A 26,431-nucleotide genomic window follows, 5' to 3' on the forward strand; every position below is an offset into this window, starting at 1 on the left:
TTTTAGTTTTTTTATAAAAATACAGTTCGTTTTGTAACCAAAACCATGTGAAGAAAGTTTCGAACTTTGTGCAAACTTAAAAAAACAAAAATATCAAACAATTTTCATAAAAAATTTCAAACTTTATAGCTAAAATTTCTAGAAAAATTCTGGGTATGCAGTTTTTTAGTCCATTTAATTTTGCAATTTGATGCAAGTTTTAAGTGAATCAATATTTCAATAAATTTTTGATAATCTTTCGTTGATGGGAATAATTTTAACTAAAAAAACTTGCTTTTTATCATACATACTAGAAATGAATGGGAAAGAGAGTTATTATTTCTATTTCCGTTGACGGCATTGCGCATATTCTTCCATATAGAAAGAAATTGAGGTAAAAAACTTATCAAACATCAATGAAAATCTGTAGCCAAAAAAAAATTTTACTTTATTGTACTAGAATTGAATGGGATATAAAAATGCATAACCAAAAAAAGTTTTTTTTGATGAAAAATGTTTGATGTTTTCAATTTTGTGCAAAGTTTGAAATATTGATTTATATGGTTTTTGTTGTAGTATGATCCATATTTTTATAAAAATTAAAAAAAATTGAATAAAAAATAATTAAATAGTCAAAATTTGGCCATAGGTTACGCTGCTATTATTTTGACTGCCACTGTAGATATGCGTATCATTTGCCATTAGAGTTATAGTTATTTCTTCAAAATTTAATCAAATATGTAAATGAATCTGAGCCAACACCATTTTTAAAATCAATAAAAAAATATTTGTACTAAGAATTGTTTTGAATACTAAATTGAATTGTAAATAAAAAACATTATTTAATACATACTTGTTTAAAAAAATATATGTATGTAAGTATAGGTATTTAATCGCCCTTAACCACAATAGCATAAAATATCCTTTGTCTTTTTTTAATTTTTAGTAAAACTCTTCAATTGTATGTAAATTAAAATTAAATATTTTACCTATATATTAATTATATTAATTTTCGTTCAAATCAAACCGTAAATAGAGGAAACGAATTGTTTGAAGTAAAAGTAACAGTAGTAGATAAGATTGATAGGTACAAGAGACACAGAAAACAATCACAAATGTGGGGTGCAAAACTCACGATTAATAGGTTCGTTACCAACAAAATGGATATCAAAGGTTTGTTCCTCCTCTTCATTATCTAGAGACGGCACTTTGGGGCGGCACACATAGCTGCCGCTATCGGTGATGCCACGTATTTCGACGACGAAACCGCGTTGTGGATCATAGCGGCCGGTATTCTCACTGGAAAATGTCTAAACAGCAATAAAATTTTGTTTATGTTGAATTTAAAAAAGTCAAATATTTTAAAAGTAACGTGATGAACGAGCGGTAAGCATGTGAAGCGCATAGAGTGTTGAAAGTGAGTGTTTAAAGTATTGTTCATAAAATAAAATCGACATGAGATGTAAGTGGAGCTGGTTATAAATCATTGTTATTTTAGAACCCCGGTTTTTTCTTAAAATTACATAAACAAATAAAAATTAAAACCAACTTTAACCTCTTCAACCAAGATTGCTTTCTAGATTAATAACTAATAAGACTGTGACAAAAAAAAGTTTTTCAATATTTTGCAGGTTTGTACGTGTTTTAGGCCTAGTAAAGTAGAAAATAAATGATTATTCGGAATTTTGGGTTGACCCTCAAAATCTGGACTTAAGGCAGAAAAACCAATTTTACATATGCTGATGCCCATATAACTTTATACAACTAACTTAATATTTATTTATTCGGTGAAAAAATTGTATATGCCATTCAAAAGAGGACACTCGGCGGTTTATTTTCATGATTGCGCTCAACTAAAAATGTAGGGTTGGCAACTAAGTATTAATTGCGGATTTTTTTTAGGAAATCAAGCATAATTTTTTCATGGAACTAAATAACTTTATTCTGTAATGTATTTCCCATTTTGAGCAATGACCTTTTGCCATCTTTCAGGCAGCATCATAATCCCACGTTCGTAAAACTTCTGGTTTTTATTAGCAAAAAACTGAAACAGGTACGATTTGACATAATTATCATTATTGAAATTGTTACCATTCAGGGAGTTTTGTAAAGATCGAAACAAAAAGTAATCAGATGGTGCAAGGTCAGGACTATATGGTGGACGTGGCAAAACATCCCAACCAACCTCCAATAACGTATGCCGAGTGGCCAAAGATGTGTGTGGTCTTGTATTGTCATGACGGAATACAATACTTTTTCGATTTGTCAATTCGGGCCGATTTTCTTCAACTGCATTGTTTAATTTCGTTAGTTGTTCAATGTAGACATCAGAATTGATCGTTCGGTTGGGTGGTAAGAGTTCAAAGTAGACAATTCCTTTGTAATCCCACCAAACTGATAACAAAACCTTTTTTTGATGAATATCAGCTTTTGATGTTGTTTGAGTTGTTTAACCTCGTCTGCTCCACGATCTTTTCCGCTAGATAGTGTTGTAAACAACCTATTTTCCATCGCCAGTTATTAGTCGTTTTATAAATGGATCATTTTCATTACGTTTCTTTCCCGTTCCGTTAAATGCGTTTCTTTCAGTTCGTGAGGAACCCATGTATGAGTTTTTGAACATAGCCAAGTTGTTTTAAGTGATTTTCAATGCATGTATGTGATACATGAAGCTTCTCTGCTATCTCACATGTTATACTCTGACGATCCGAATCGATTATTACTTTGATTAGGGCGTCATCCACTTCAACTGCACGACCAGAGCGTTTTTCATCTTTGAGTGAAAAATCCCCCGAACGAAATTTGGCAAACCAATTTTGACACTACCGCTCTTTTAAGGCTTCACCATAAATAGCACATAATTTTTTATGAGGTTGCGATACTGTTTTCCCTTTGCGGAAATATGACGAAAATGTTCCTTTTGATTTTCCATTTTCCAACGAACGCCAAACGAAAAATAAGCAGCCGACTAAAAAACGTTTTTTACTGATTGACAGCTGAATTGTTTTTTTTGTTTGTACTACGTCTGCAAACCTAAAGATTCAACTGAAACCATCTATGAGTTAAATCCGGAATTACTTAGTTGCCAACCCAATAATAATATTAATTGTCGCTTACACCCTTGGGTGTTTGGCCGAGCTCCTTCTCTTACTTATGGTGCGCGCCTGGATGCACTCGAACAGCAGATAGTTTTTTATGAGGAGCGTTTTCATGGCAAAAATACACTCGGAGGTTTGCCATCGCCTGCTGAGAGTTGATTGCTATTCGAAAAAACTACTTTTTGCTATCAGTTGGTGTTCCAGGCCTGGGGTTTCGAGCCCGAGCACTATCGAATGATGGACATGCACAACTCCATTCGGTTAACTTATAGGGCTGTGTAAGTCAACGTTGAGAAAAACCAGCAACTCCATCAAAATAGGGAAGGCTCACTCCGAAAAGAAAAGATTTTTCAGCCGCAGAACTTGATTTTATAAGAGCGTCCAATTACTGGCGCATGCGGATGATGTGGATAATTGTTGTTTTTCGTCACTAAGTCCAGATTTTTAGAGTCAATTAAAAATTCTGAGTATGCATCTTTTTTCTACTTGACTATACTCACATTTTGATGTACATATGTACGAGTATGTTTCGAAGATGGCGTATTTTCACTGTGACACAACGTAATTAGTTGAATTTAGAAAACGTTTCTAGTTCGAATATTTTAATAGGCTCTGATAAGGTACTGCAGTGGTCATGTGTGTAAGTGTAAGTCCAATGTATATGAAACTGCTTTCAAATTTGGAAAATACAGAAATTATTACATATAATATGTGTATAAGTGCTTAATATTCGTGAAATCTCTTAATATATCAAGTGGAAAATAGATAATATTCTATACTATCTACAAATAATTTCAATGAATCTATTATTACTTGTTTCGAGTATATACATACATATTTACAAGTGAGCTTAAAGAATTTTTGGATGAACTCCTGCTTTTTAATATGAAATAAATGTTTATAAATACTAAAATAGGCGTTAGTAAAAAAAATACACACGGGTATCTACTATTTACATATCTAATATATTGAACAAAATTTTAGAAAAAGTACAATGGGAAAAAAGGACTAACGTCAGCTAACATGGAAAAATAAAAGGTGTAGTCGTCTACATCCTGGAGGATGGTTCCATGTGTAGAAGTCCACGCAAGTGGGGAAAGTTACTGATCGCCATTCACTTGGGAGTGGCCAGGACGATTCTTCTACATATGGTTCAAGCAGCTCACAACGGCCGGGATTAGCCCACGTATCCTCTGGGTAGCTTCCGAACACCCGTTCGGGAGTGAGCTAACGTGAGAAGGCGAAGCATTCCAGGATAGCTGGTTGTGCGCTGGGTTTGGGACCCGCCACTTAAAAATCCCCCCCAATGAAAAGAATTACAAAGCCTCGGATGAGAACTGCCTTTACTGATGACGACCCCTGCAAACGAAATAAGGAATATGATTTGAGGGCATGCACCTGGAATGTCCGGTCCCTAAATGGGGAAGGTGCCTCTGCCCGGCTGGTTGATGTCCTCGTGAGAGTAAAGGCTGACATCACTGCCATCCAAGAGATGCGATGGACGGGGCAAGGTAAGAAAACCATAGGACCTTGCGACGTCTACTACAGCTGCCATGTAAAGGAGCGCAAATTCGGTGTCGGATTTGTTGTGGGAGAGAGACTTCGTCGCCAAGTACTGTCGTTCACTCCGGTGGACGAGCGTCTCGCAATAATCCGCATCAAAGCGCGATTTTTTAACATCTCGCTAATTTGCGCCCACGCCCCGACGGAAGAGAAGGACGATGCGACCAAAGATTCCTTCTATGAGCGCGTGGAACGTTCCTATGAGCGCTGCCCCCGCCACGACATAAAAATCGTGCTTGGCGACTTCAACGCCAGGGTGGGCAAGGAGGGAATTTTTGGTCCCACAGTCGGAAAATTCAGCCTGCACAACGAAACATCCGGTAACGGACAGAGGCTGATCGACTTCGCCGGGGCCCGAAACATGGTAGTCTGCAGCACCAGATTCCAGCATAAAAAGATACATCAAGCTACCTGGCTGTCTCCTGATCGAAAAACGCGAAACCAGATCGATCATGTTGTGATAGATGGAAGACACGCTTCTAGTGTATTAGATGTACGTACGATCCGAGGACCCAACATCGACTCGGATCATTACCTTGTTGCAGCCAAATTGCGCACCCGCCTCTGTGCAGCAAAAAACGTGCATCTACCTACGCAAAGAATGTTCGACATCGAAAAGCTGCAATCACAACAGACAGCCAGAAGATTCGCCACTCGACTCTCACTCCTGCTCTCAGAGAGTACTGCCCAACAAACCGGCATCCACGAACAATGGAGCAACATTTCTCGTTCTCTACGTACCGCCGCCGAAGAAGAAATCGGTTTCCGGCGAGCCCGAAAAAACAATTGGTACGACGAGGAATGTCATGCTGCCGCAGAAAGAAAGGATGCCGCCTATAGAGCCACGCTGCGATCGGGCGCAACGCGAGCCATGTGGGATCGCTACAGAGAGCTGAAAAAGGAAGAGAGACGTATTATCCGACAGAAGAAACGAGAGGCCGAAATACGTGAGTGCGAGGAGCTTGAGATGCTGGCCAACAGGAACAACGCCCGAAAATTTTACCAGAAAGTTCGGCGGCTTACAGAAGGTTTCAAGACCGGGGCGTTTTCCTGTAAGAACAAAGACGGCGATCTGGTGACTGACGTACAGAGCAATCTTAAATTATGGAGGGAACACTTCTCGAACCTGTTAAACGGTGACAGCTGCGCATGTCATAGAGAATGTGAAGATCCCGATACCCCAATCGTTGACGACGGAATTGTCGTTCCGTTACCCGACCATGACGAGGTGAGAAAAGCAATATCACGGCTAAAAAACAACAAAGCCGCGGGCGCCGACGGACTGCCGGCTGAGCTATTCAAACATGGCGGCGAGGAGCTGGTAAGGTGCATGCATCAGCTCCTATGCAAAATATGGTCGGATGAAAGCATGCCTGCCGATTGGAATTTAAGTGTGCTCTGCCCAATCCATAAGAAGGGCGATCCTGCAATTTGTGTCAATTACCGCGGGATTAGTCTTCTAAATATCGCCTATAAGGTTCTAGCGAGCGTATTGTGTGAAAGGCTGAAGCCCATCGTCAACCAACTGATTGGACCTTATCAGTGTGGCTTCAGACCTGGAAAGTCCACCATTGACCAAATATTCTCAATACGCCAAATCCTGGAAAAGACCCATGAAAGGAGAATCGACACACACCATCTTTTCGTCGACTTCAAAGCTGCATTCGACAGTACGGAAAGGAGTTACCTGTATGCCGCGATGTCTGAATTTGGTATCCCCGCAAAACTAATACGGCTATGTAAGATGACGTTGCTCAACACCAGCAGCGCCGTCAGAATTGGGAAGGACCTCTCCGAGCCGTTTGATACCAAACGAGGTTTCAGACAGGGTGACTCGCTGTCGTGTGACTTCTTTAACCTGATGTTGGAGAGCATCGTACGAGCCGCAGAACTTAATCGCTCAGGCACAATTTTTTATAAGAGCGTACAATTGCTGGCGTATGCCGATGATATTGACATCATCGGCCTTAACAACCGCGCTGTTAGTTCTGCCTTCTCCAAACTGGATAAAGAGGCAAAGCGAATGGGTTTGGTGGTGAACGAGGACAAAACGAAGTACCTCCTGTCTTCAAACAAACAGTCGGCGCACTCGCGTATCGGCACCCACGTCACTGTTGACAGTTAGAATTTTGAGGTTGTAAAAGACTTCGTGTATTTAGGAACCAGCATTAACACCGATAACAATGTCAGCCTTGAAATCCAACGTAGAATCTCTCTTGCCAACAAGTGCTACTTTGGACTAAGTAGGCAATTGAGCAGTAAAGTCCTCTCTCGACGAACAAAACTAACACTCTACAAGACTCTCATCATGCCCGTCCTAACGTATGGCGCAGAAGCTTGGACGATGACAACATCCGATGAAGCGACGCTTGGAGTGTTCGAGAGAAAGATTCTGCGTAAGATTTTTGGACCTTTGCACGTTGGCAACGGCGAATATCGTAGACGATGGAACGATGAGCTGTATGAGCTTTACGACGACATAGACATAGCGCAGCGAATAAAGATCCAGCGGCTTCGTTGGCTGGGTCATGTCGTCCGAATGGATACAAACGCTCCGGCTTTGAAAGTATTCGATGCGGTACCAGCTGGTGGTAGCAGAGGAAGAGGAAGGCCTCCTCTGCGTTGGAAAGATCAGGTGGAGAAGGACTTGGCTTCACTTGGTGTGTCCAATTGGCGCCGGTTAGCACGAGAGAGAAACGACTGGCGCGCTTTGTTAATCTCGGCCAAAATCGCGTAAGCGGTTATCGCGCCAATTAAGAAGAAGAAGAGTCGTCTATACAGCTAACCAAGAAGAACGAGGAACAATACATAGTTTTAGATAAGGCTTACAATTTCAATGCCGAGGATCTGATTTTAACTCTTTAAAGCCACATTTAATTATCTTAAATACATATTTATTTCAGGGGATATAAAATGAACAAACAAGAAAGAGTGCTGTCTACAGGGCGTACGGCATGCTGGTCGGTAGTTGACAAAGAAAATGTATCGTCAAATTACGTGAATACGAAAAGCTTGGCATGCTAGCCGTTAAGCGGAGCAACCGAAAGGTTGTAGAGGTCGGTGAATAAGAATCTCCATCTGGGGTCCGACGCCTTGCGTTTGTGGAGTGTGGTGTAACCATTAGAATAGAAGATGATTACCTGATCCCCTGGACACGAGGGAAACCACCAACTACACCAGACTTAGGGATGATCTTCCCAATACGTTTTATACCCAATCAGATTTTAGACAGGGCGACTCTCTGCCATTTGCTGGTGGTTGGTGGAGAGGTAAAGACCAGGTAGAGAAAGTAAAATAAGAAAATGACTTTAAATACATCCGTAGCGAACATCATTTGTTAGGTGTTTTGATCACACATCTATGGTTTTCTATGGTGATTTTCTTTCTTTTGTGCTGCGTGAAAAGTATGGTCTATGCTAATAAGCCTGAGATAATTTCAGAGCTGAATAATAAAACCATATGCGTTATAAATGGCATACAGCTCGAACCTAATGTCGAAAATTCATAGAAAATTTGAATTCACGCAACTTGTGTATCAGAGGACTTATGGTGGCCAACGCAATATAAGTTATGGGATAAAAGAAGAATAGAATTTGATTATAAACTTGCACTGCTGGTGACGAAATTCAAAAGGTGTAGCCAAAACCAGATCGTTAATGACTCTCAGCGATTTTGAAGGAATCAGCTATTTTGCTGACTTCACAGTGGAAAAGACAGCGGTTTGTTTACGACAAAACTGAGATTGTGTTGGTGGTATAAGAAAAAATCAACGCAGCCATTGCTTATGTTACGTCGTTACCCTCTGAACCATAGATAACGTCTGTGTAACGACTGAATGGAGGAGCGTAAGAATACTTGTGAAATGAGCGGGTACAATACTGCTGACGAATCTCCGATGACGTCCCACCTGAAGTTACTCTCACAATATTACTTAAGATGGCAAAATCTGCTAATTTATCATCCTTGCCAGGTACTACAAAATCTACGCTTGCTGTTTTTTTACATGGTTCAAAGCATGTCTATAAGATTGTAACAGGCGGCGAATATTACATCTATGCATATGAGCAGAAAACAAAACCGTAATCGACAGTATCGGTTTTCCAAGATAAGCTTAATCCAACTAAATTTGTTCGCGGAAGAAGCACCGCAAAGCAAATGATCGAACGGTTGCCTGTATTTTCGGAAAATCTGATCATTTCGTAAGTGTACCACTAGAAAAACCTTAAACACTCAATTCTGAGTGGTAGACAACCATTTAATTTGCTCTCCCGAAGATTTACGAGAATTAAAGGAAACCAACTGTCGCAGACCTATCATCCTTCACCAAGACAATGCGCACTCTAATGCTGAGTGGCAAAAGAGTTTTGAAGATTAGTTCAAGCAAATGCAGAAGTGCATTGACTTGCATTTGACATTGCTAAAGTAACAGTTCTCTGCTAAACATAAATTCGTGTCGTTTTGGTAGCGTAGAACTGCTTGCTAAGATAGCGTTTTTTTGTAGCATTTACTACGTTTGTGTATAGCTGAATTCTTTTTTTTTCAAGATGTAAGAAATTAAATATATTAATATTACTTGCAAAGTATCGTTAAATATATAATCAATCTATACTTGTTCATGGCATTTTTGATATGAGTAGTTCTTACATTTATTGTAGAGGATTATTACAGTATGAATATTGATACATTACTAAAATTACACTATATTACACATATATGAATATGAATACTATCTAGTAATCGGGTATATAGGTATGTACATACATTTCTATTGTCAGCTACTAGAAATTATATTTATATGTAGAAGTAGATAAGAAAAATACTTGGATAACATACGTCTCTTGATAACAAAAAATTCATGTGAACTATTTGTGGTTCCATTTCGGCTAACACAATCCAAATCAGTTATGTTTTCGACATTGTGTATGATAAAGCCGACTTTTGGCTCAAATTCAATCGAGTCATACACATTACCAGGTGGAAAACTTGTCAGCTGAGGTACCAATTTTGAGGAACACAAAACTTTCTCTTCCCCACTATCCTAAACGCAATGCAATAAGTTAAGAAAAAATTGATGTAGAAACCATAACCATTTTAATAAAATAAAATGCACGTGAATTAGTGTGAGTGAGTAAGCGGATAAAAATGGTAGACAAGTTTGCTTAAACTTTCAGCTGGAGTGCAAGAGTGAAAAGCTTAAGATGTACGTGCGTGTAAAAGTTAAAGAAGCTTAACTTTTAAAGCAATTATGTTAGATAAATAAGAATACATACTTCACCATGCGACGTAGTTAGGAGCACTTCTAGATTCGGCATAGTTGGCTTGCATGGTATCACAGTATCCTGATACTGATAGGCGGTTATAATTGGAAAGTCAGTTTGCGCTAACAGATTTACAGGATCTGAAAGGAAAATATTCCAATATATTAGATTTTAAATATAATAATATAATATACGTATATATAGAAAATGAATAGTTATGCTTACCATTAACATATACATAAATGGAGGACGCCTTATTATTATTCACCAACTCTACTAGCTCTTCATCCAACATTTCGTCTAAATTTTTATTAACGCTCGACTCTTTTATACAGTAGTAATTACCCACATTTACATATGAAATATCTAGCAGATACAACATACTGCCATATGGCCGTTGCGGATCGCCAGTAGCAAATAGTTTTACTTCGTGCGCTGGCGAATTTGGTGCAACTTTCCAGACCAATGGTTCACTGGCCTCACAACGTATCGTATAATTGGTATTCAACTCGAGCGTTACATATTCCATTAGAGGTGTAATTAATGGTGCACCATATTCGACGGCATAATTTCGACGGAAGTCGTTGTCGTTGTCAACGTTGGCAGGCATTGGATGCGGCGCTGTAAGAAATATTATATGGGTATACATAAGTAAATACATATTAATATTTTGTTTTTGTTTTTACTTTATTAATTTATTTGTAGTATGCAGATGGTATTAAGAATATTTTAATTTTTAGTGAAAGTATGATAGCATAAATAGTACATTTATTCATATAGCAATCAAATTGTTACAGGTTTTAATTTTTATCATTTGCTTTTAGTCAATGATATTCTTATTTCAAGTGCCCCAAATGATTGCAACACAACGCATTCCATTACATTCAAATGAAATAAATTTTAATAAAAACACTTGAAAACCGCAAACACACAGCGCAAATCGGATGCGCACAATTAAGTTCGGTTGCCAGTGGCGCCAAAGTCCAATTCTATTTAATCACAAAGAGTTTATTGCCTGTGGTGTAAGAATAAGATGGCACACAATTCATTTAAATTCGGCTGGCCTACCTCATGTGGAGTAACAAAATAAAACAGGAATGCTACAAAATGGGAAAAGGAATTGCAGAAATGTAAGGACGGCGTAAAAAACGGTATTTCCTCATCAAGGTTGCTCTGCCCCTTTACTATTTATTTCATAGGGGACATTTTGCAAACACGCGTAGGCAATTAAGATTAATTCGCAAGAAAACAACAATACGGAAAGTATCTTTTATACTTAGTAAACTTTGTTAGAAGAGAAGAGACGAGCAAGTTGGTTTTCGCCCTTACCGAAGCTCTGTTGACCAAGCCAACACACTTCGGATTATAGTAGAACAATCAGTTGAGTGGCGCTCCCCACTCTACATGCTGTTCATAGACTTTAAGAAGGCGTTTGACACTATCAAACGAGACGCAATATGGCTGGCACTGACTAGAAAGGGAGTTTCCGTCAAGATAATCCGCTTCATCAAAGCCCTCTCCGAACTGGCAGAGCTTCACAAAGGCGATATCAGCGATCCATTCACTACCAACGCAGGCATAAGGCAAGGTTGCCCCATGCCGCCCCTTCTCTTCGCCATCGTCCTTGATGACGTCATGAGCCAACTGACCCTGCACAAGAAAGGCATCGTATGGAGTTTCTCCAGACATCTTGAGGACCTGGACTTCGCCGATGACATCTGCCTTCTCTCTCACAAACTCTAAGACATGGAAGCGAAGGCGGACAACCTACTCGCGCTGGCACGCACTGTCGGACTGGAAGTAAACATCGCCAAGACCAAGGGCATGATTGTTAACCACAATAACGCAAGGCAGATATTGGTTGACGGATGCCCGGTGGAATTCGTCGAAAGCTTCTACTCATCACGGTAGATGGTGGAGCAGATGAAGATGCCAACTGCAGGCTATACAAAGCAAGGGCGGCATTCGGGCGATTGCATACGGTATGGGGGTGTTCGCAAATCTCCAGGCGCTCTAAACTACGAATATTCGGCTCATGCGTAAAGGCAGTATTGTTGTACGGAAGCGAAACATAGCTGGTCTCTAACACCATCACACAGGGGCTACCATCGTTCATCAACAAATGCCTCCGCATCATCTGCAGAATATTTTGGTCAAACACCATCAGTAACGACGCACTGTGCAGATTAACGAACGAGGAACCCATTCTTAGGCAAACCAAATGCAGAAAGTGGCGATGGATAGCTCACATACTGAGAAAACCGCCAGAGGAGAAAACCGAGCAGAGGTCGCGGTCGACCAAAAAACACTTGGAGAAGATCTATGCTGCGCGAACTAACAGATGCCGACATTCCATAGGACGGTCCAACAACAACAGCACAACAACACAGAATCGTGTACGATGAAAGAGTCTTGTCGAGGCCATATGCTCCCGAGTGGAGTGAACAAGGAGAAAAATAAACTTTGTTGTTTATATTTTTCTCACATCCCCTGTGTCATTATCCTGCTCTTTCAAGTCGTAGTTTTATCATTTTAGGTAGACAATTTTTTGATGAATTGGAAGATATCAGTACTGTGGGATATTTTTATAAAATGTTTAAAAAGTGCACATTCGTTTTAGGAGAGATAAGGACAAGTGCCCCACGCGCCATCACAATGGGCCATGAGCCTGAGTGTTACCCATAGTGGACAATCGTTTTAACCTAACCTAACCTTAATATGAATTTTTGTATTAAAAATACGATGGATCTTTAAAAACTCGTTCCTTTCGTACATCTATTGTTGCATGAATCTTTACGATTTAAAATTTTTTGAGCTATATCTATTAAAATTATTATTAGGAATCGCTCAGAAAATACAACTTCTGATACTGATTCTTCGAGTGTTATTTTTTTTTAAATAATGACTATTCTATGAGCTTTTTTCTCATAACGTTGCGCCCATTGCGCCCATTTTTCGGTAGACGTGGTGGCCCTTCCAATTTCTAATGGCCCATATTGAACCATATGGACCTAGACGATGGTTCCAGCAGGACGGCGCTACATGCCACACAGCAAACGCCATTTTATTCCATTTCAACATCTACCCGCCCTTATTGAAAACCCCTTTAGTTTTTATAAATTTTAGTACTATAACGCGCCACTTTAACGTTGCTAAAAAATCCTGTTGATTTTTGCTGTGCATTTGTCATATGGATGATGGATATTACATGTAAAATTGTTTTATTAATGTATTCAATATTTTTGTTCGGAATATAAACTCGTTTCTGCCTACAAAAAATTTATCTGAAAGAGTGAAAAAATAATGCCCAAACTCAAAATGGGTAACTCTTTTGGGCAGCCTAAAAGAGCGCGAGTTATTTACATATCACATAGACAGGTAAGAGACACTGACACGTTTGCAGAATTCGTCAGTCAAATAAGACAGACAGCAGGAAATCAATAAAAATTAATATGACACCATTTCCGATGATTTTCCGAATCCGATAAGTAAGCATTTTATTAAATAATCATTTTATTATTGAGGAATATGTTTGAAATATTTAAATGTATAATTATAAAATTATTAAGCAGCTTGTACACATTTGTAAGCTTTGATTGAACTTAAAGATATATAATAAGATCAGTCTGCTCTAAGAGCTCATAGCTAAATATCTGCTTCTTTAAAAAAAAAACCATTTTGCTAAAGTAGAATTAAAATTCGCCCGTGCCCTCAGCATTAAACATTGAGTATGTAAGTATTTGACACCTTTATGATTGTTCATTTCCAAGAAAAACTAAGCTTTTCAGAATAAATTAATGGGTAATCGGTAAGCTGGCCATTCGAAAAGTGAAGCATACAGTTTGTCGGATGATGAGCGAAATTCGTGATTGCACTCAAGACGAAATAACCTAATTACTTCACTTGCAGTTCTATACCGCGCTGCAAGGGTTCGAATAATAATAAAAATAGGTAATAATTATTTATAAAAGATCAAGAAAATAAAGCGAAAAAATATATCTGTTCGATTTTCATTTATATGTGATTTTTTATTTACATCAAGTTTGATTTGTCTACTGTCAATTTCAACTAAATGTTGCATTAACCTTGATTTGTTATATTTGTTGAATATCTACTTAATCGTGGACTTTAAAGAAGCATTAGAGTGAGCAGTATAGCTATATGTTTAATTCGTAGCCCGTAGCCGAGTGCAGTACATAGGTTCGAATCTCCGTGCACGAAACAACAAAAAAGTTTGAAAGTTTTTCTAATAGCGGTCGCACTTCAGCAGACAATGGCAAACCCCGAGTGCATTTCTACCATAAAAGACGAATTGACATTCGGAGCATTTATCTGACTTGAATTTAAGGTGTGAAAAATATTAAAATAAATAAATAATTGGTGCGTACACCTCTGCTAGGTGCATGACCGAGCTCGCCCTCCTATTTGGGGTTAGCGCCTTGAAGTTGTTCCACAAAATGAGGGACCTACAGTTTCAAGCAGACTCCGAATAGCAGATATTTTTATGAGGAGCTTTTTCCTGGCAGAAATACCCTCAGAGGTTTGCCATTGCTTCCCGAGCGGCGACAGCTATTAGAAAAAACTTTTTCTATTGATATATTGGCTAGCCTGAAAAATTCAGCAACAAGTTGTCTCCCCGACCATTCACTATGATATCCAAAATCATAAAAAATGGAGGAAGACAGGCGCACACTTAAGTTGTGAAGCGATTGATAGGAACTAAACATTCATTAGCAAAGAGTTTTCAAGCATTTTAAGAAATTATCGAAACATTTAATGCTCCGAATTTCAGTTGCAGTATGATAAAATGCTTCCATGTTTAAAAAGGTTATTAAAAATTTGCCCATATTAAAATAATGCAAATATGGACGAAATAAGTAGAAGAGTTTGGTAGGGTATAGCGTATTATTGTATAAGTTGCCACCGTCTGGCCGAAGAATGGACTCCGACCTTAATGTACTTATTGCTGATACTGTTGCACTATAACGCCAGAGGGTAGAATTATAGCAGAGTGTAGTAGAGCTTTAGACAATTTGGCAAGAAAATTTTAATCCGTCCACCATACAGTTTTGATCTTGCAGTCTCAGACTATTATGAGATTTATTTTCTGCAAAACTCTCTTAATCAAGAAAAGTTTAATTCAACAGAGGACAGCAAAATGTGTTTTGATCTCGCTGGAAAATGCAGAGAGATAATCGACCAAAAGGGCAGAAACGTCTTTAATAAATGTCATATAATTAACGATGATACAAGAATAAATACTCAAACGGTAAATTGGGCACTTAAAAGTACCCAAGTACTTTGGTATAATGGATTTAGCATGTTGAAGTTGAAAGAATGTAGTCTTCAGTATGTTCTAGTGAACAATAGGAGGCATTTTCAACTTGAGTGGATTGCGTATTTTCTGCAGACGGTGGCGATAACTTTTACATAACCGATTTCAACTACATTATATACTTATACATACATACATATGCCTGAATTAGTCTGCTTTTCGTGTTACTATTATAATTAGTTTCTTTCTTTGAGAAAACGAAACTGTGAGTAGCACTCCTAACATCCTAAGCAATTTTGTGTAAGTTACTGGAGATATCACAGACAAATGGCTCAAACAAAACAAGATAGCCGTCTTTAACCTTGTAATTGGCAAAATTTGGGATATCATTTAAGTTCAGTCTCTGAGCGGTTCTATGTCAAGTGATCCAATTTACAATTACAAAAAAAAAAATTTGATATAACATTTTTATAATATTTTTGTAGTTTTTAGATAAAATATACTTTAAAGTTAATAATAAAAATTTTGACATTTTTTTATATTTTTGAAAATTAATTCAAATACCTTCGATTCTTTTTAAGATTTTTATAAATTTAGTTTTGATAGTTTTTAAGATAAAATATACTCAAAAGAGTTCCAAAAAATGCAATTTTTTTGTTCCAAAATTTTGAAAAAAAAAATATTTTTTCTCATTTGCCCTCACACACCCTCTCTGACATTTTGGCGAGAGTGATGGCTGAATCCTCAAAAATTAAGGTGAGTCATCAAGCAGTGAAGGAGAGTTGTTGGCAGAAATGGCAGAGCTGGTGGAGCTATTCACCGAACGAGCGTTGGGACTATCGCATGATTCCTTCTGTACGAAGTTGGCGAGGCAGACGACATGGGGATGTGGATTTCGACTTTACCCAAATAGTGACAGGACATGGTTGCTACAAATTTGATTTACATAAATTCGGACATGAAGGAGACCCATACTGCACCTTCTGTGCAAATAATTGAGCATTGTTTTTGATCTGTCCGCAGTTTGAAACCGAAAAGGTTGACTTGAGATAAAAGGTAGAGAAAACAATTAAGGATAACCTGGTGGATATTATGCTTGAGTCAAAAGAAAACTAGCCCGCTGTTTGCAATGTAGCAAATAAAATCATCAAAAAGTTGCTTTGTGTTTTCGGGTTATACTCAACTACGTACAGCAAACCAGTGAAATATGATTGATAACTCAGAATTTTCGGCACCATTCAGTACCCGAGTTGAAGCGCTACGTAACAACGAGTATTCGTTATTCAAACGAGTATCTACCCGAAAAGAGGTGAATACTCTGGTACGCAAGTGGATATTTATGGGTAAATACCCAGAGTTGAGTAAATACTCAGGTGTACACCCGTCACTAATTGTAATGCCTTTTTGCTGATTTCATTTCATTGGAAATTCGTTCAACCTGCAAATATTCAATATTGTGATTGAGCTGTGGTACGTGTTTAAACTTTTAAAGCGAAAGGAAAAGAAGAAACAGAAAAAATTGGTGTTGACTCTTTGATAGCCACTCGATGAATGATTCAAATGAAATGCATATAAATTACCTTTAGACATGTTACAGTTAGGTAGTGAGGGCATATGAACTTAGTGTGAAGGGTTTGGTTTGAGTAGCAGAAGGCAGGTGGATGAGTAAATGCATTTCGTAGATACATATGGACATACTAGAGAAGGCAATTCCGTGACCCCAGGATGCCGGGATCGCGAACTTTTTTTGAATTTCGAAAATCCAGGTACTAATCCATACAAGTCTCGGTATTGTTGAGTATAATTTTATTATGAGAATCATAATTAAGAAAATGTTTATCCCGAAAATCTCCCTTTTTGAATAAAGAAAAATTTTATTTGCAACATTGGTTGAGCTTTAAGGCTTCGCAACACCTTTTTTATAAAAACAGATGAGTGTGTATTTGACGGAGAATTGTGTTTTTGTGCGAAGAAGTAACAGCCAAAAATGACGGACACCCACAGCAATTAGTCTGTCATCCAAATTACATAGGGCTTTATTTAGCAGTTCGCAAATTTCACTTCATACAAAACCGTACGATTTGCCAGTAGTTTTGATTAAGAAAATTTATATTTTTTCAATGAAGGTGATAGAAGCTATCACCTGAGGAAAGAATTTTAATTTCTCTCAACTCTCCACCAGACAAGCGCTGAAGAAGGAAGGTATTTCTCAACCACTATGTTTTATGTGCACTAAATTTGGGTCCCGTTTGGGAGGATAACACCCTCAAGGCTTCAACTTTTCTTCTACGCTGCAACTTTTCAACTAGGATAACACTTTAATTAAACAAAATAGTAATTTAATCTCAGTAATAAAAGTAATTCGCTATCGAATTTCAAACTCAACAAACTCTATAGGTACGTCCTTCAATCTCGGATAAACAAAATCCCGGTATTACAAAATAGGGAGTGCCAGGATTAAAAAAAAAGTCAGCAAAAACAAAAGATTAGTAAAATCCCGAAAATTTAGATCTCTAGTACAAGGTGGCGCAAAATTAATCACCCCATCGAAAGATTTATAACTTTTGCAAATGGCGTCGTACGTCACATCACATTTGACACTTGTGAACTAGACAGCTGCAGTATACGAACGGACAAGCAATGGAGCGCGTAAAAGTCAAAATAAAAATTGCCATTACCTAAAATCATTAGTAAAAAAGTTATTCAAAAACAAAATTGGATGATTCATTTTGCGCCATCTTGCACAAACATACGTACCTCAGTAGAATCAAAAGTGAGGAAATCTAAAATGTGTCTACTTAGCGAGGCATAGTAAATTGAAAGATTTAAAGTAGTGTTTCGCGAATTTTTGAATTTTTGAGTTGTAATTTTGTTCCAGCAAGCGATATAAGTAGGTATGTATATATGTTGAGATAATTTTTCAATTTGTATAACACTTTATACATAGAGAGAAATAGTATTGGATATCTCAGATACAATTGCACTTGCTTTGTTTAAATGAAACGTGCCGGATACAATCTCGCAATAGCAACAATCTTTACACAACAAAAACAAAAAATGTTGCATATCGTAATAGAGTTTGTATACAAACCTCATAGTTAGAGCGCATTGACTTTCAATAATGCGTTGAAACAAAACTATTTTTAGACCTATGCACATGCAAATGCATGTAACTAAAAAACGTTGTAAAAATAAGGAATATGAATAAAAATAGAAAAATAACTAAAATCAAATTCTAATGCGGAGCTGATAATGTTCCTATATTTCTGAGTAACGGCATAAGAATTTTGAAATTGTGGAAATGCTAGTAAATTAAACAAAAAGAAAACCACGATAAGAAAACAAATGCGACTTTTCTTTATTTAATCAAATATTTAAGAATCTAATATACATATTTATATTTAACTAATATATTTTTATTTAAGTACGTATCATATATGTATGTATGTATATACATTTATATAATTGGCGCTTACGCTCTTCATTGGCTGTTTGACCGAGCTCCTTTTCCCATTTGTGGTGAGCGTTCAGTTGTTGTTCCACAAATGGCGGGACCTACGAGAGTACGACCGTTATTAGAAAAAAATGTTTCTATCTATTGTTGTTTCATACCCGATGTGTCGAGCTCGATATGGTACTCACACACCAACCCACTCGGCTACGGCGACCGCGCAATTAAGTTTTAAAATTTTCAACTTCCATTTTGTATATTAGATATATTAAAAAGTCGTACATATGCACCCACATCATCTACAAAACCTTTGTACACCAACTACGGTGCAGGGAATCGAAGTGATAATAAATTTGTTTTTGGTTTTTTGTTTTTTAAGAAAACGTGTTTACAGGACCAAAAAAAACAAATGCATGATGACACAATCGCACCGTAGGCGCGCAAAATTTCCCTTCATTGTCTTTCTTGGTTTTTTCTCTTGTCTTGCCTCGCTTTTGGTCTTCAGTACTGTTTATTATATTTAATAACCAACATATGCATGTATATGTATTGTGTCTACAAATTAGTTTTTTTTTGAACTGATAGTGTCTCTTGGCTATCACTTTGACTTCTACTGATGTAAACAAACCATTTAAATTGAAATAAAATAATTGTAAAATAAACCGAGCGAACCAAATGTGACGTTAATGTGCACCCAAGTAATAGGAGCGCGGCTACTACTGTGTTTAAACTGAAAGGTGGTGTTTTTTTTTTCATCGGAGTCGTGAATTTCTCTATCCAAGAGTGGTTGTCGTGGTCTTTCAAAAGTGGCACTTAGATATCAATAGTAATAATTTCTAGACAGTACCTTTTTTCTATGCCATCTCTGACATTTTTCACGTAGACAGATGTACAATTACAAAAACGACGCGTTAAAATGTTAAAATTATGGAAATTTATTATGGAAATGATCGATCTTTAAGAAAAACATATAGCAAAATTTGTGATTTTTTTAGTAGAAATAATTGTCCGAATGAGTCAACAATTCAAGGTTGGTAAAAATTTTCAAGAAACTGGTTCTTTGGAAAAGAGAAAGGAACCGGCAGACCAAAAATTGGACGTTCTGTTGAGAATATTGCTGCTGTAGTGCAAAGTGTTGCTGAAGAGCCTTCAACATCGATATCTCGACGTTTTCGATAATTAGGCATTCATGAATCGACCATTTGGCGGATCTTACTTGTAGCGGTGCTCATGGTGAACATTTAAATGATACAATTTTTGACATATAATATAATTGGTAAGAGCCGTATTTTAAATATACGTTGCAATTAGAGAGAAATAAATGAAAACTGCTGTCCGCTGTCGCCTTATGCCGACATCTTTGAAGTAGCTCATCAAATTAGTATAACATTAAAATTCCGAATGATGCTGTATTCCATATACTATTAACAGCAGTAAAGCGATCTCATTTATGATTTGCAGGTGAGCAGCGCTGTTATGTGTTATATGGCGTGTAGGACAGATTCTATAGAATTGCTTGCAATGAGAAACCTATCCGAAATCCATAACTGCAATTACAATAAAAAAAAACGGTATAGCCAATCTCGAACTGTGTAAATATGATACGAGTATTAGTAAGCTCAGTGACTATATTTTTGTGGGAAATCTAGTTTCTAATGCCTTTCCCACAGGGACAATCTATAAAAGAGCCATGATATGTGTGTGAATATACGAGTATGTATGCAATGTAGCAAGTAATTAATAACTAAATATGCGCACAAGTAGCAGACGTCCATCAATTAAACAAATGCCCTAAGGAACATTTAAAGTTCGCTAAAGAGAATAATAAAATAAAAATGTAAACAACAAAGCTGCTTGCACAAGTTGTGAAGATGAGAGAATTACAAAATGGGAAGAGGCAACTGAACAATAAATACTAGATTATTTAAAAAAAATAATAAAAAAATTAATAAATAAAATAAAACATTTTCACACGATTGTAACTTGTAATATTCGCGCATACTCGTACTAATATACGTGCATATGTTTTTCTATCAGGCACTTACATGTATGTATGTACGTATGTATATTTATGTGAATGTAAATTATGTACTTATACATATGTAGATAATTATTTTTATACTTCTTACTATTCTTTTAGTAATTCTGGCGGCTCCACTAAAGCAAGTAAGGGCATCTATTGGCGCAATAAAGGAGCAAGTGTAAACTGAGAGATAATTACTTAGACGCTTCCACATACATATATACATACATGAACAACATTATCACAACACTGCAGTGAAAAGTTACACTATTTAGTAGACATTCTAGTTCATGAACTGGAATTTGATATTGTAAAAGAAGACAGACTAGTTCAAGAGTGGCTAGAATTCTACCAGTTGCGAAATTACATTAAAAGTGCTCGTGACTCTGAAAAGTTGTAATCTGACTTGCACAATGTCCAAAATTGGTTCTATTTAAATAGTTGGTTGCTAAACGTAAGCAAATATCATATATTAATTAATTCCATGTAAAATTTGCTAAATCGTCCAATACTTAGCAAACTTCGTACAGTATTGCTGGCTCACCCTTGCAATCCGTTGAATTATTTAAAGACTTCGGCGTTATTTTTGCTTCAAAGTTGAATTTCCCTAGCCACGCTAACCTATAACATAACACTGTCAGATTCGATGCTACCATTCGTACACCAAAATTGTTCTGTACCCTACACTCTCTCAAAATATTGTTAAGTATTTTTTAGATCGAGAGAAGAGTATGCCACTGTTACCGTACATTATAAGTCTTTCTAATCGGGTTGAGAAAGCTTAAAAAGTCTTTCCTCGTTTTACGCTCCGATCTTTAAACTTTGCTGAACCTTTACCATCGTACCTCTCTCGATGTTTACTGACTGAGTTAAAAACACTTGATAGCAGAATATCTATTCCATGGTGATCATTTATTATTAGTACCATTACTGGAACTATTGATTGTCCTTTTTAATGTTTCCAATAAGAATCTTCGACTGTATAAAGCCGTGAAAATCTGCTTCTAGAGAACCAATTCCGGGGTGATCGCACCGATTTCACGGCATGTGCGGACTTAAATTTGTTTTTTAATTCTTCTGGCGCTGATTTTATATGGCGGTATGGTGTCTTAGTCAATCATCTTCAGTCGTTTTTTCTTAGTAATTATTATATTATTGTACGGTATTTTAATATTGTAATGTAATTATACGACGGCCGCCGTAGCCGAATGGGTTGGTGCGTGACTACCATTCGGAAATCAGAGAAACGTAGATTCGAATCTTGGTGAAACACCAAAATGAAGAAAAAGTTTTTTCCAACAGCCCCTCGGCAGACAATAGCAGAGGCTGAGTGTATCTTTGCCATGAAAAAGCTGCTCATAAAAAATATCTGAAGCTTGGCCAAACTCCCAGGAAGGGTGTACGCGCCAATTATATATATATATATTAGGGCGGGTCGATTTAAAAATCGCTCATTCCTCTGTGAAAATCGTATTCTAGGGATCAAAATAAGAAACTTTGCCGAAGGAACCATACCTCTAAAACGAATTCTGATGTCCCCCAATTTGGGTCGAACGAAAAATCCCACTTGACCCATTTAGAGTGCTCCAATCGAGTCCAAATGTATGACCGACCCCCTGGGGGGTTCCCCATACAATCATTTCAAAATATCACCATTTTTGGCCTTTACATGAGAAAAGAAACTAAAAAGTTCGACCCAAATTGGGGGACATCAGAATTCGTTTTAGAAGTATGGTTCCTTCGGCAAAGTTTTTTATTTTGATCCCTAGAATATGATTTTCACAGAGCAAAGGGCGATTTTTTTGCCTCCCCACAAAAGACACTAAAAGTTCGACCCAAATTGGGGGACTTCAGAATTCGTTTTAGAGGTATAGTTCCTTCGGCAAAGTTTCTTATTTTGATACCTAGAATATGATTTTCACAGAGCAATGGGCGATTTTTTTGCCTCCCCACAAAAGACACTAAAAGTTCGCCCCAAATTGGGGGACATCAGAATTCGTTTTAGAGGTATGGTTCCTTCGGCAAAGTTTCTTATTTTGATCCCTAGAATATGATTTTCACAGAGCAATGGACGATTTTTTTGCCTCCCCACAAATCGACCCGGCCTAATATATATATATTTATGAACATTAGCTTTACATAGTCTGTAAGAATGTATCCATTCAAAGGCTTTATACATACATATATTGTACAAATAAAAAATGCATAGGACAATTTTTTGCAACTTTAATTTTTCAATATTTATTTATTTTCCAACTCGTCCGAAATTGGTGATGTTCGCCACAAAGTGGACTAGAATTTTTGGTGCTTACAACGAACTAGTTCATAAACTGGCATGATGCCAATGTAGAGACTGAGTAGCTCTTTGGTATAATGGAAATGAAGAGGCTGAGCGATTCGTGCACTGATGATTGATATTTCGTAGGATTTGCTAAAAATACCAGTTGGTGGCACTGAAAATATATAGAAGACGTACTATGATACTTCAGCTTTGAAGCAAACTGGTAGTAAGGTAGTTCAGAATTACATAGTAGGTTTTACTGCAAGGAAGCGACCATAATCCTACAAACATACGTACATGTGTACATACAACATTCACTATCGTAAAATTTTCCCAAAGTGACATCTATAAGTGCTATGTATCTTGTTATTTTATTTACTAATAATAACACTTTACACCAATGAGGCATAAATCTTAGCATTACATCTTTACATAAATTAATTGGTGCTAAGTGATTTAGATGCCGGAGTCTGGCGCCTAATTTTAGATTGGAATGTGAAGAGGCATTTTTCAAAGAGTGCATATGTATGTATGTATGTACATATAAAGGAAAGCAATTCGAAAAATTGTGGTATGCTTGAAGTCAAAGACAACCTGTAGCTTCGAGAGCAGTCTAACAAAAATAGTGCCTACATCTTAAAAATAAGAAAATACGACTTGAAGTATCATGCAAAATATTCAGAAACTAGAAGAAAGTAAGTATAAAAAATAGCAAAAAAAAATTGCCATTCAGCTATGCAAACAGCCTTACGAGCATAAGCAGCTGTTGAATAACAGAAATGCGTGCGCAGCCATGGATGACGATACTTACACACATCTGTCCATACATATGTATGTGTACTGTAAAATAGATTTTTCGACACTATCAGGGAAGAGATATTATTCCTGCAAAGAATATATATTCCGTTTCGGAGCATTACATGGAATGACTTTGTAATACCATGATAAATATTTGTAAAGAAGTTATGGCGTTCAGTTTCAGTACCAAAGAATTCAGATTTATATTTTAATGAGTTTCTGAAAAATATGCTCTTACTGAATGGTGTCGAAGAAAAAACAACAACTATCAACTAGAGCTTCGATCTTTTGAGCGATATTGACCAATTTTAAAAGAAAGGTACTACTCTTATCAAACATTCACATATTTAAAGCAAAAATACAGAAATCCATCAAAAGTAGAAAAAATAGAATAAAAAATCAGGATTGCGTAAAATATTATGGGGATTATTAAAAGAAATTTCTATTTTTACAGATTAGATTAATACAAAGTTTTGAAAATATAAATTTGTTTTCTTTTTTCATGTTACAAGTTAAAACAGAATTAAAAATAAACAACAAAAATTTGATTCATTTTTTCCAAAAAAAAAAAAATAATAAATCTATTTTCACTCCCATGGTTTGTATTGACCGTATTTGGTAAATTTTTTTAACAGACCAGCAGTACCGCATCCGATAACAATGTCAGCCTTGAAATCCAACGTAGAATCTCTCTTGCCAACAAGTGCTACTAAGTAGGGAAAGTGAGTAGTAAAGTCCTCTCTCGACGCACAAAACAAACACTCTACAAGGCTCTCATCATGCCCGTCCTAACGTATGGCGCAGAAGCTTGTACAATGACAACATCGATGAAGCGACGCTTGGAGTGTTTGAGAGAAAGGTTCTGCGTAAAATTTTTGGACCTTTGCATGTTGGCAATGGCGAATATCGCAGGCGATGGAACGATGAGCTGTATGAGCTTTACGACGACATAGACATTGCCCAGCGAATAAAGATCCAGTGGCTACGTTGGCTGGGTCATGTCGTCCGAATGGATACAAACGCTCCGGCTCTGAAAGTATTCGCTGCGGTACCAGCTGGTGGTAGTAGAGGAAGAGGAAGGCCTCCTCTGCGTTGGGAAGATCAGGTCGAGAAGGACTTGGCTTCACTTGGTGTGTTAGCACGAGAAAGAAACGACTGGCGCGCTTTGTTAAACTCGGCCAAAATCGCGTAAACGGTTATCGCGCCAATTCAGAAGAAGAAGAATTGAGAGCGTCAGTTCTGTCGCAGTGTTTTTTATTTGGCACTGCGGGAACTCGTTTCTTTTGGAAGGTATTAATTTTTTTTTTCTCTACTAGGTATTTGCATTATAAATATCATTGCATTAAATCATTTAATATATTTTATCATATTTAATATTATTTTTTTCAAGCAGATTCAGAACGAACAATGTGTGAAATGCCCCACTTACGTGTGCTCTTCGTGATTTCGAAATATATTGAACTTGATTTTTCAGGATCGAAAATCAATCTACTCAATTCAACAGTGTATTCTAAATTGAAAGTAGTCTAGGATTCGTTACTTCTCTACTCGTTATGTTTGACCTCTGTTCGCTTGACGGAAAATTTGCATGTGAAAGCAACAACAAAATTATCGTGCAAGATTCGCCGCTTGCGAGTATGGTTAAACTTTATTATACCAGTTTAACTACTATTTTCAATGCTACCAATTCTCTTTCGAGAGAGTTTCATTCAACCACGTTCGTACAGGGATACTTTTGTTGGTTCAGCATTACGAATTCTCTTTTGATTTTCCCGTCGTGTTGATTTTTTTCCTACATCAATAACATAATCCTATCGCCAGCCAAAACTAGCACAATCATATCACACATATTCGCACACTTGTCCAATTAGTCGTGGATCTCATGGCAACGAGGTGTCATTGGTTGATTTTTTTTTGTATATCACTAATCCAGGTTAAATTTTGTTAAATACATACATCCGAAGTGACTTCAGCCTATCAGCTGATTCTGCCAAATTCGCTCAGAGTCGAATAACGGTAGGCTAAATAACACACCTCTAAAAATCTTTTGAATGAAAATACCTCTTCTATTCGCCACTTCTCTACTCGCTATCTCTCGAAAAATTTGCACTGGTATAATTGACTATTTTACAAACACACTAATTTTAGGCAGCAATATTCCAGCGTTGGCAAGATATGTTTATTTATACCAGTTGCTTCACCTATTCGCCACTTGCTATCGGTTGGTGAAAAGAAAAGGCCTAAAGACTCCTAAAGATACCTACGATAAAGATAGACGCCCCTGCTCCAGCAGGAGTTAAAGCAAAAAAATTAATACAAGTATTAGATTAACTTCAAATAGGCATTTAATTGGCAATTAATAACATTTAAGCCTTGATTGTAAAACAATTTACCATACAAAAATTCAAATTATTAATTGCAAATTAATATTTGATAAAGACTTAATTGGCAATAAATTTGTGTCGGATTCTTTTCGGTTCTCTGTGAAGGGACTCAGACTCAGCGTCTGTTTAATGAGAAAATAAAATATCAGTAGAACAAAATGTTAAAAGAAACAAAAGACATTAAAATCAAATAAACAAAAAAAAAAATCTAATTAAGGATGGTGGGCAAAGTAAAACAAATTATATAATAAAGATAATTTTATTATACGGCAAACTCCATAATAAATAAATATATAATCTAGAAAAGTCTTTAATAAACAA

General features: G+C 36.9%; 1 protein-coding gene across 10 annotated transcripts in view; it reads right to left on the minus strand.

Annotated features, from left to right (window-relative positions):
* Window positions 1–26,431, minus strand: part of LOC128865117 (vascular endothelial growth factor receptor 3) — a 139,087-nt gene that overhangs the window by 27,723 nt on the left and 84,933 nt on the right. For 7 of the 10 annotated variants that reach the window (XM_054105101.1, XM_054105100.1, XM_054105102.1 and 4 more), the window contains exons 3-5: window positions 10,124–10,519; window positions 9,911–10,038; window positions 1,115–1,289 (exon numbers count right to left, since the gene is read on the minus strand). In XM_054105101.1, the coding sequence (XP_053961076.1) occupies window positions 1,115–1,289; window positions 9,911–10,038; window positions 10,124–10,519 (699 nt within the window). Of the gene's footprint in view, window positions 1–1,114; window positions 1,290–9,473; window positions 9,679–9,910; window positions 10,039–10,123; window positions 10,520–26,431 lie in introns of all 10 variants that reach the window. The other 3 variants (XM_054105105.1, XM_054105108.1, XM_054105106.1) reach the window with 2 other exon arrangements.

This window comes from Anastrepha ludens, chromosome 5 (assembly GCF_028408465.1).
Source record: "Anastrepha ludens isolate Willacy chromosome 5, idAnaLude1.1, whole genome shotgun sequence".
In the NCBI taxonomy this organism is placed as follows: Eukaryota; Metazoa; Arthropoda; class Insecta; order Diptera; family Tephritidae; genus Anastrepha; species Anastrepha ludens.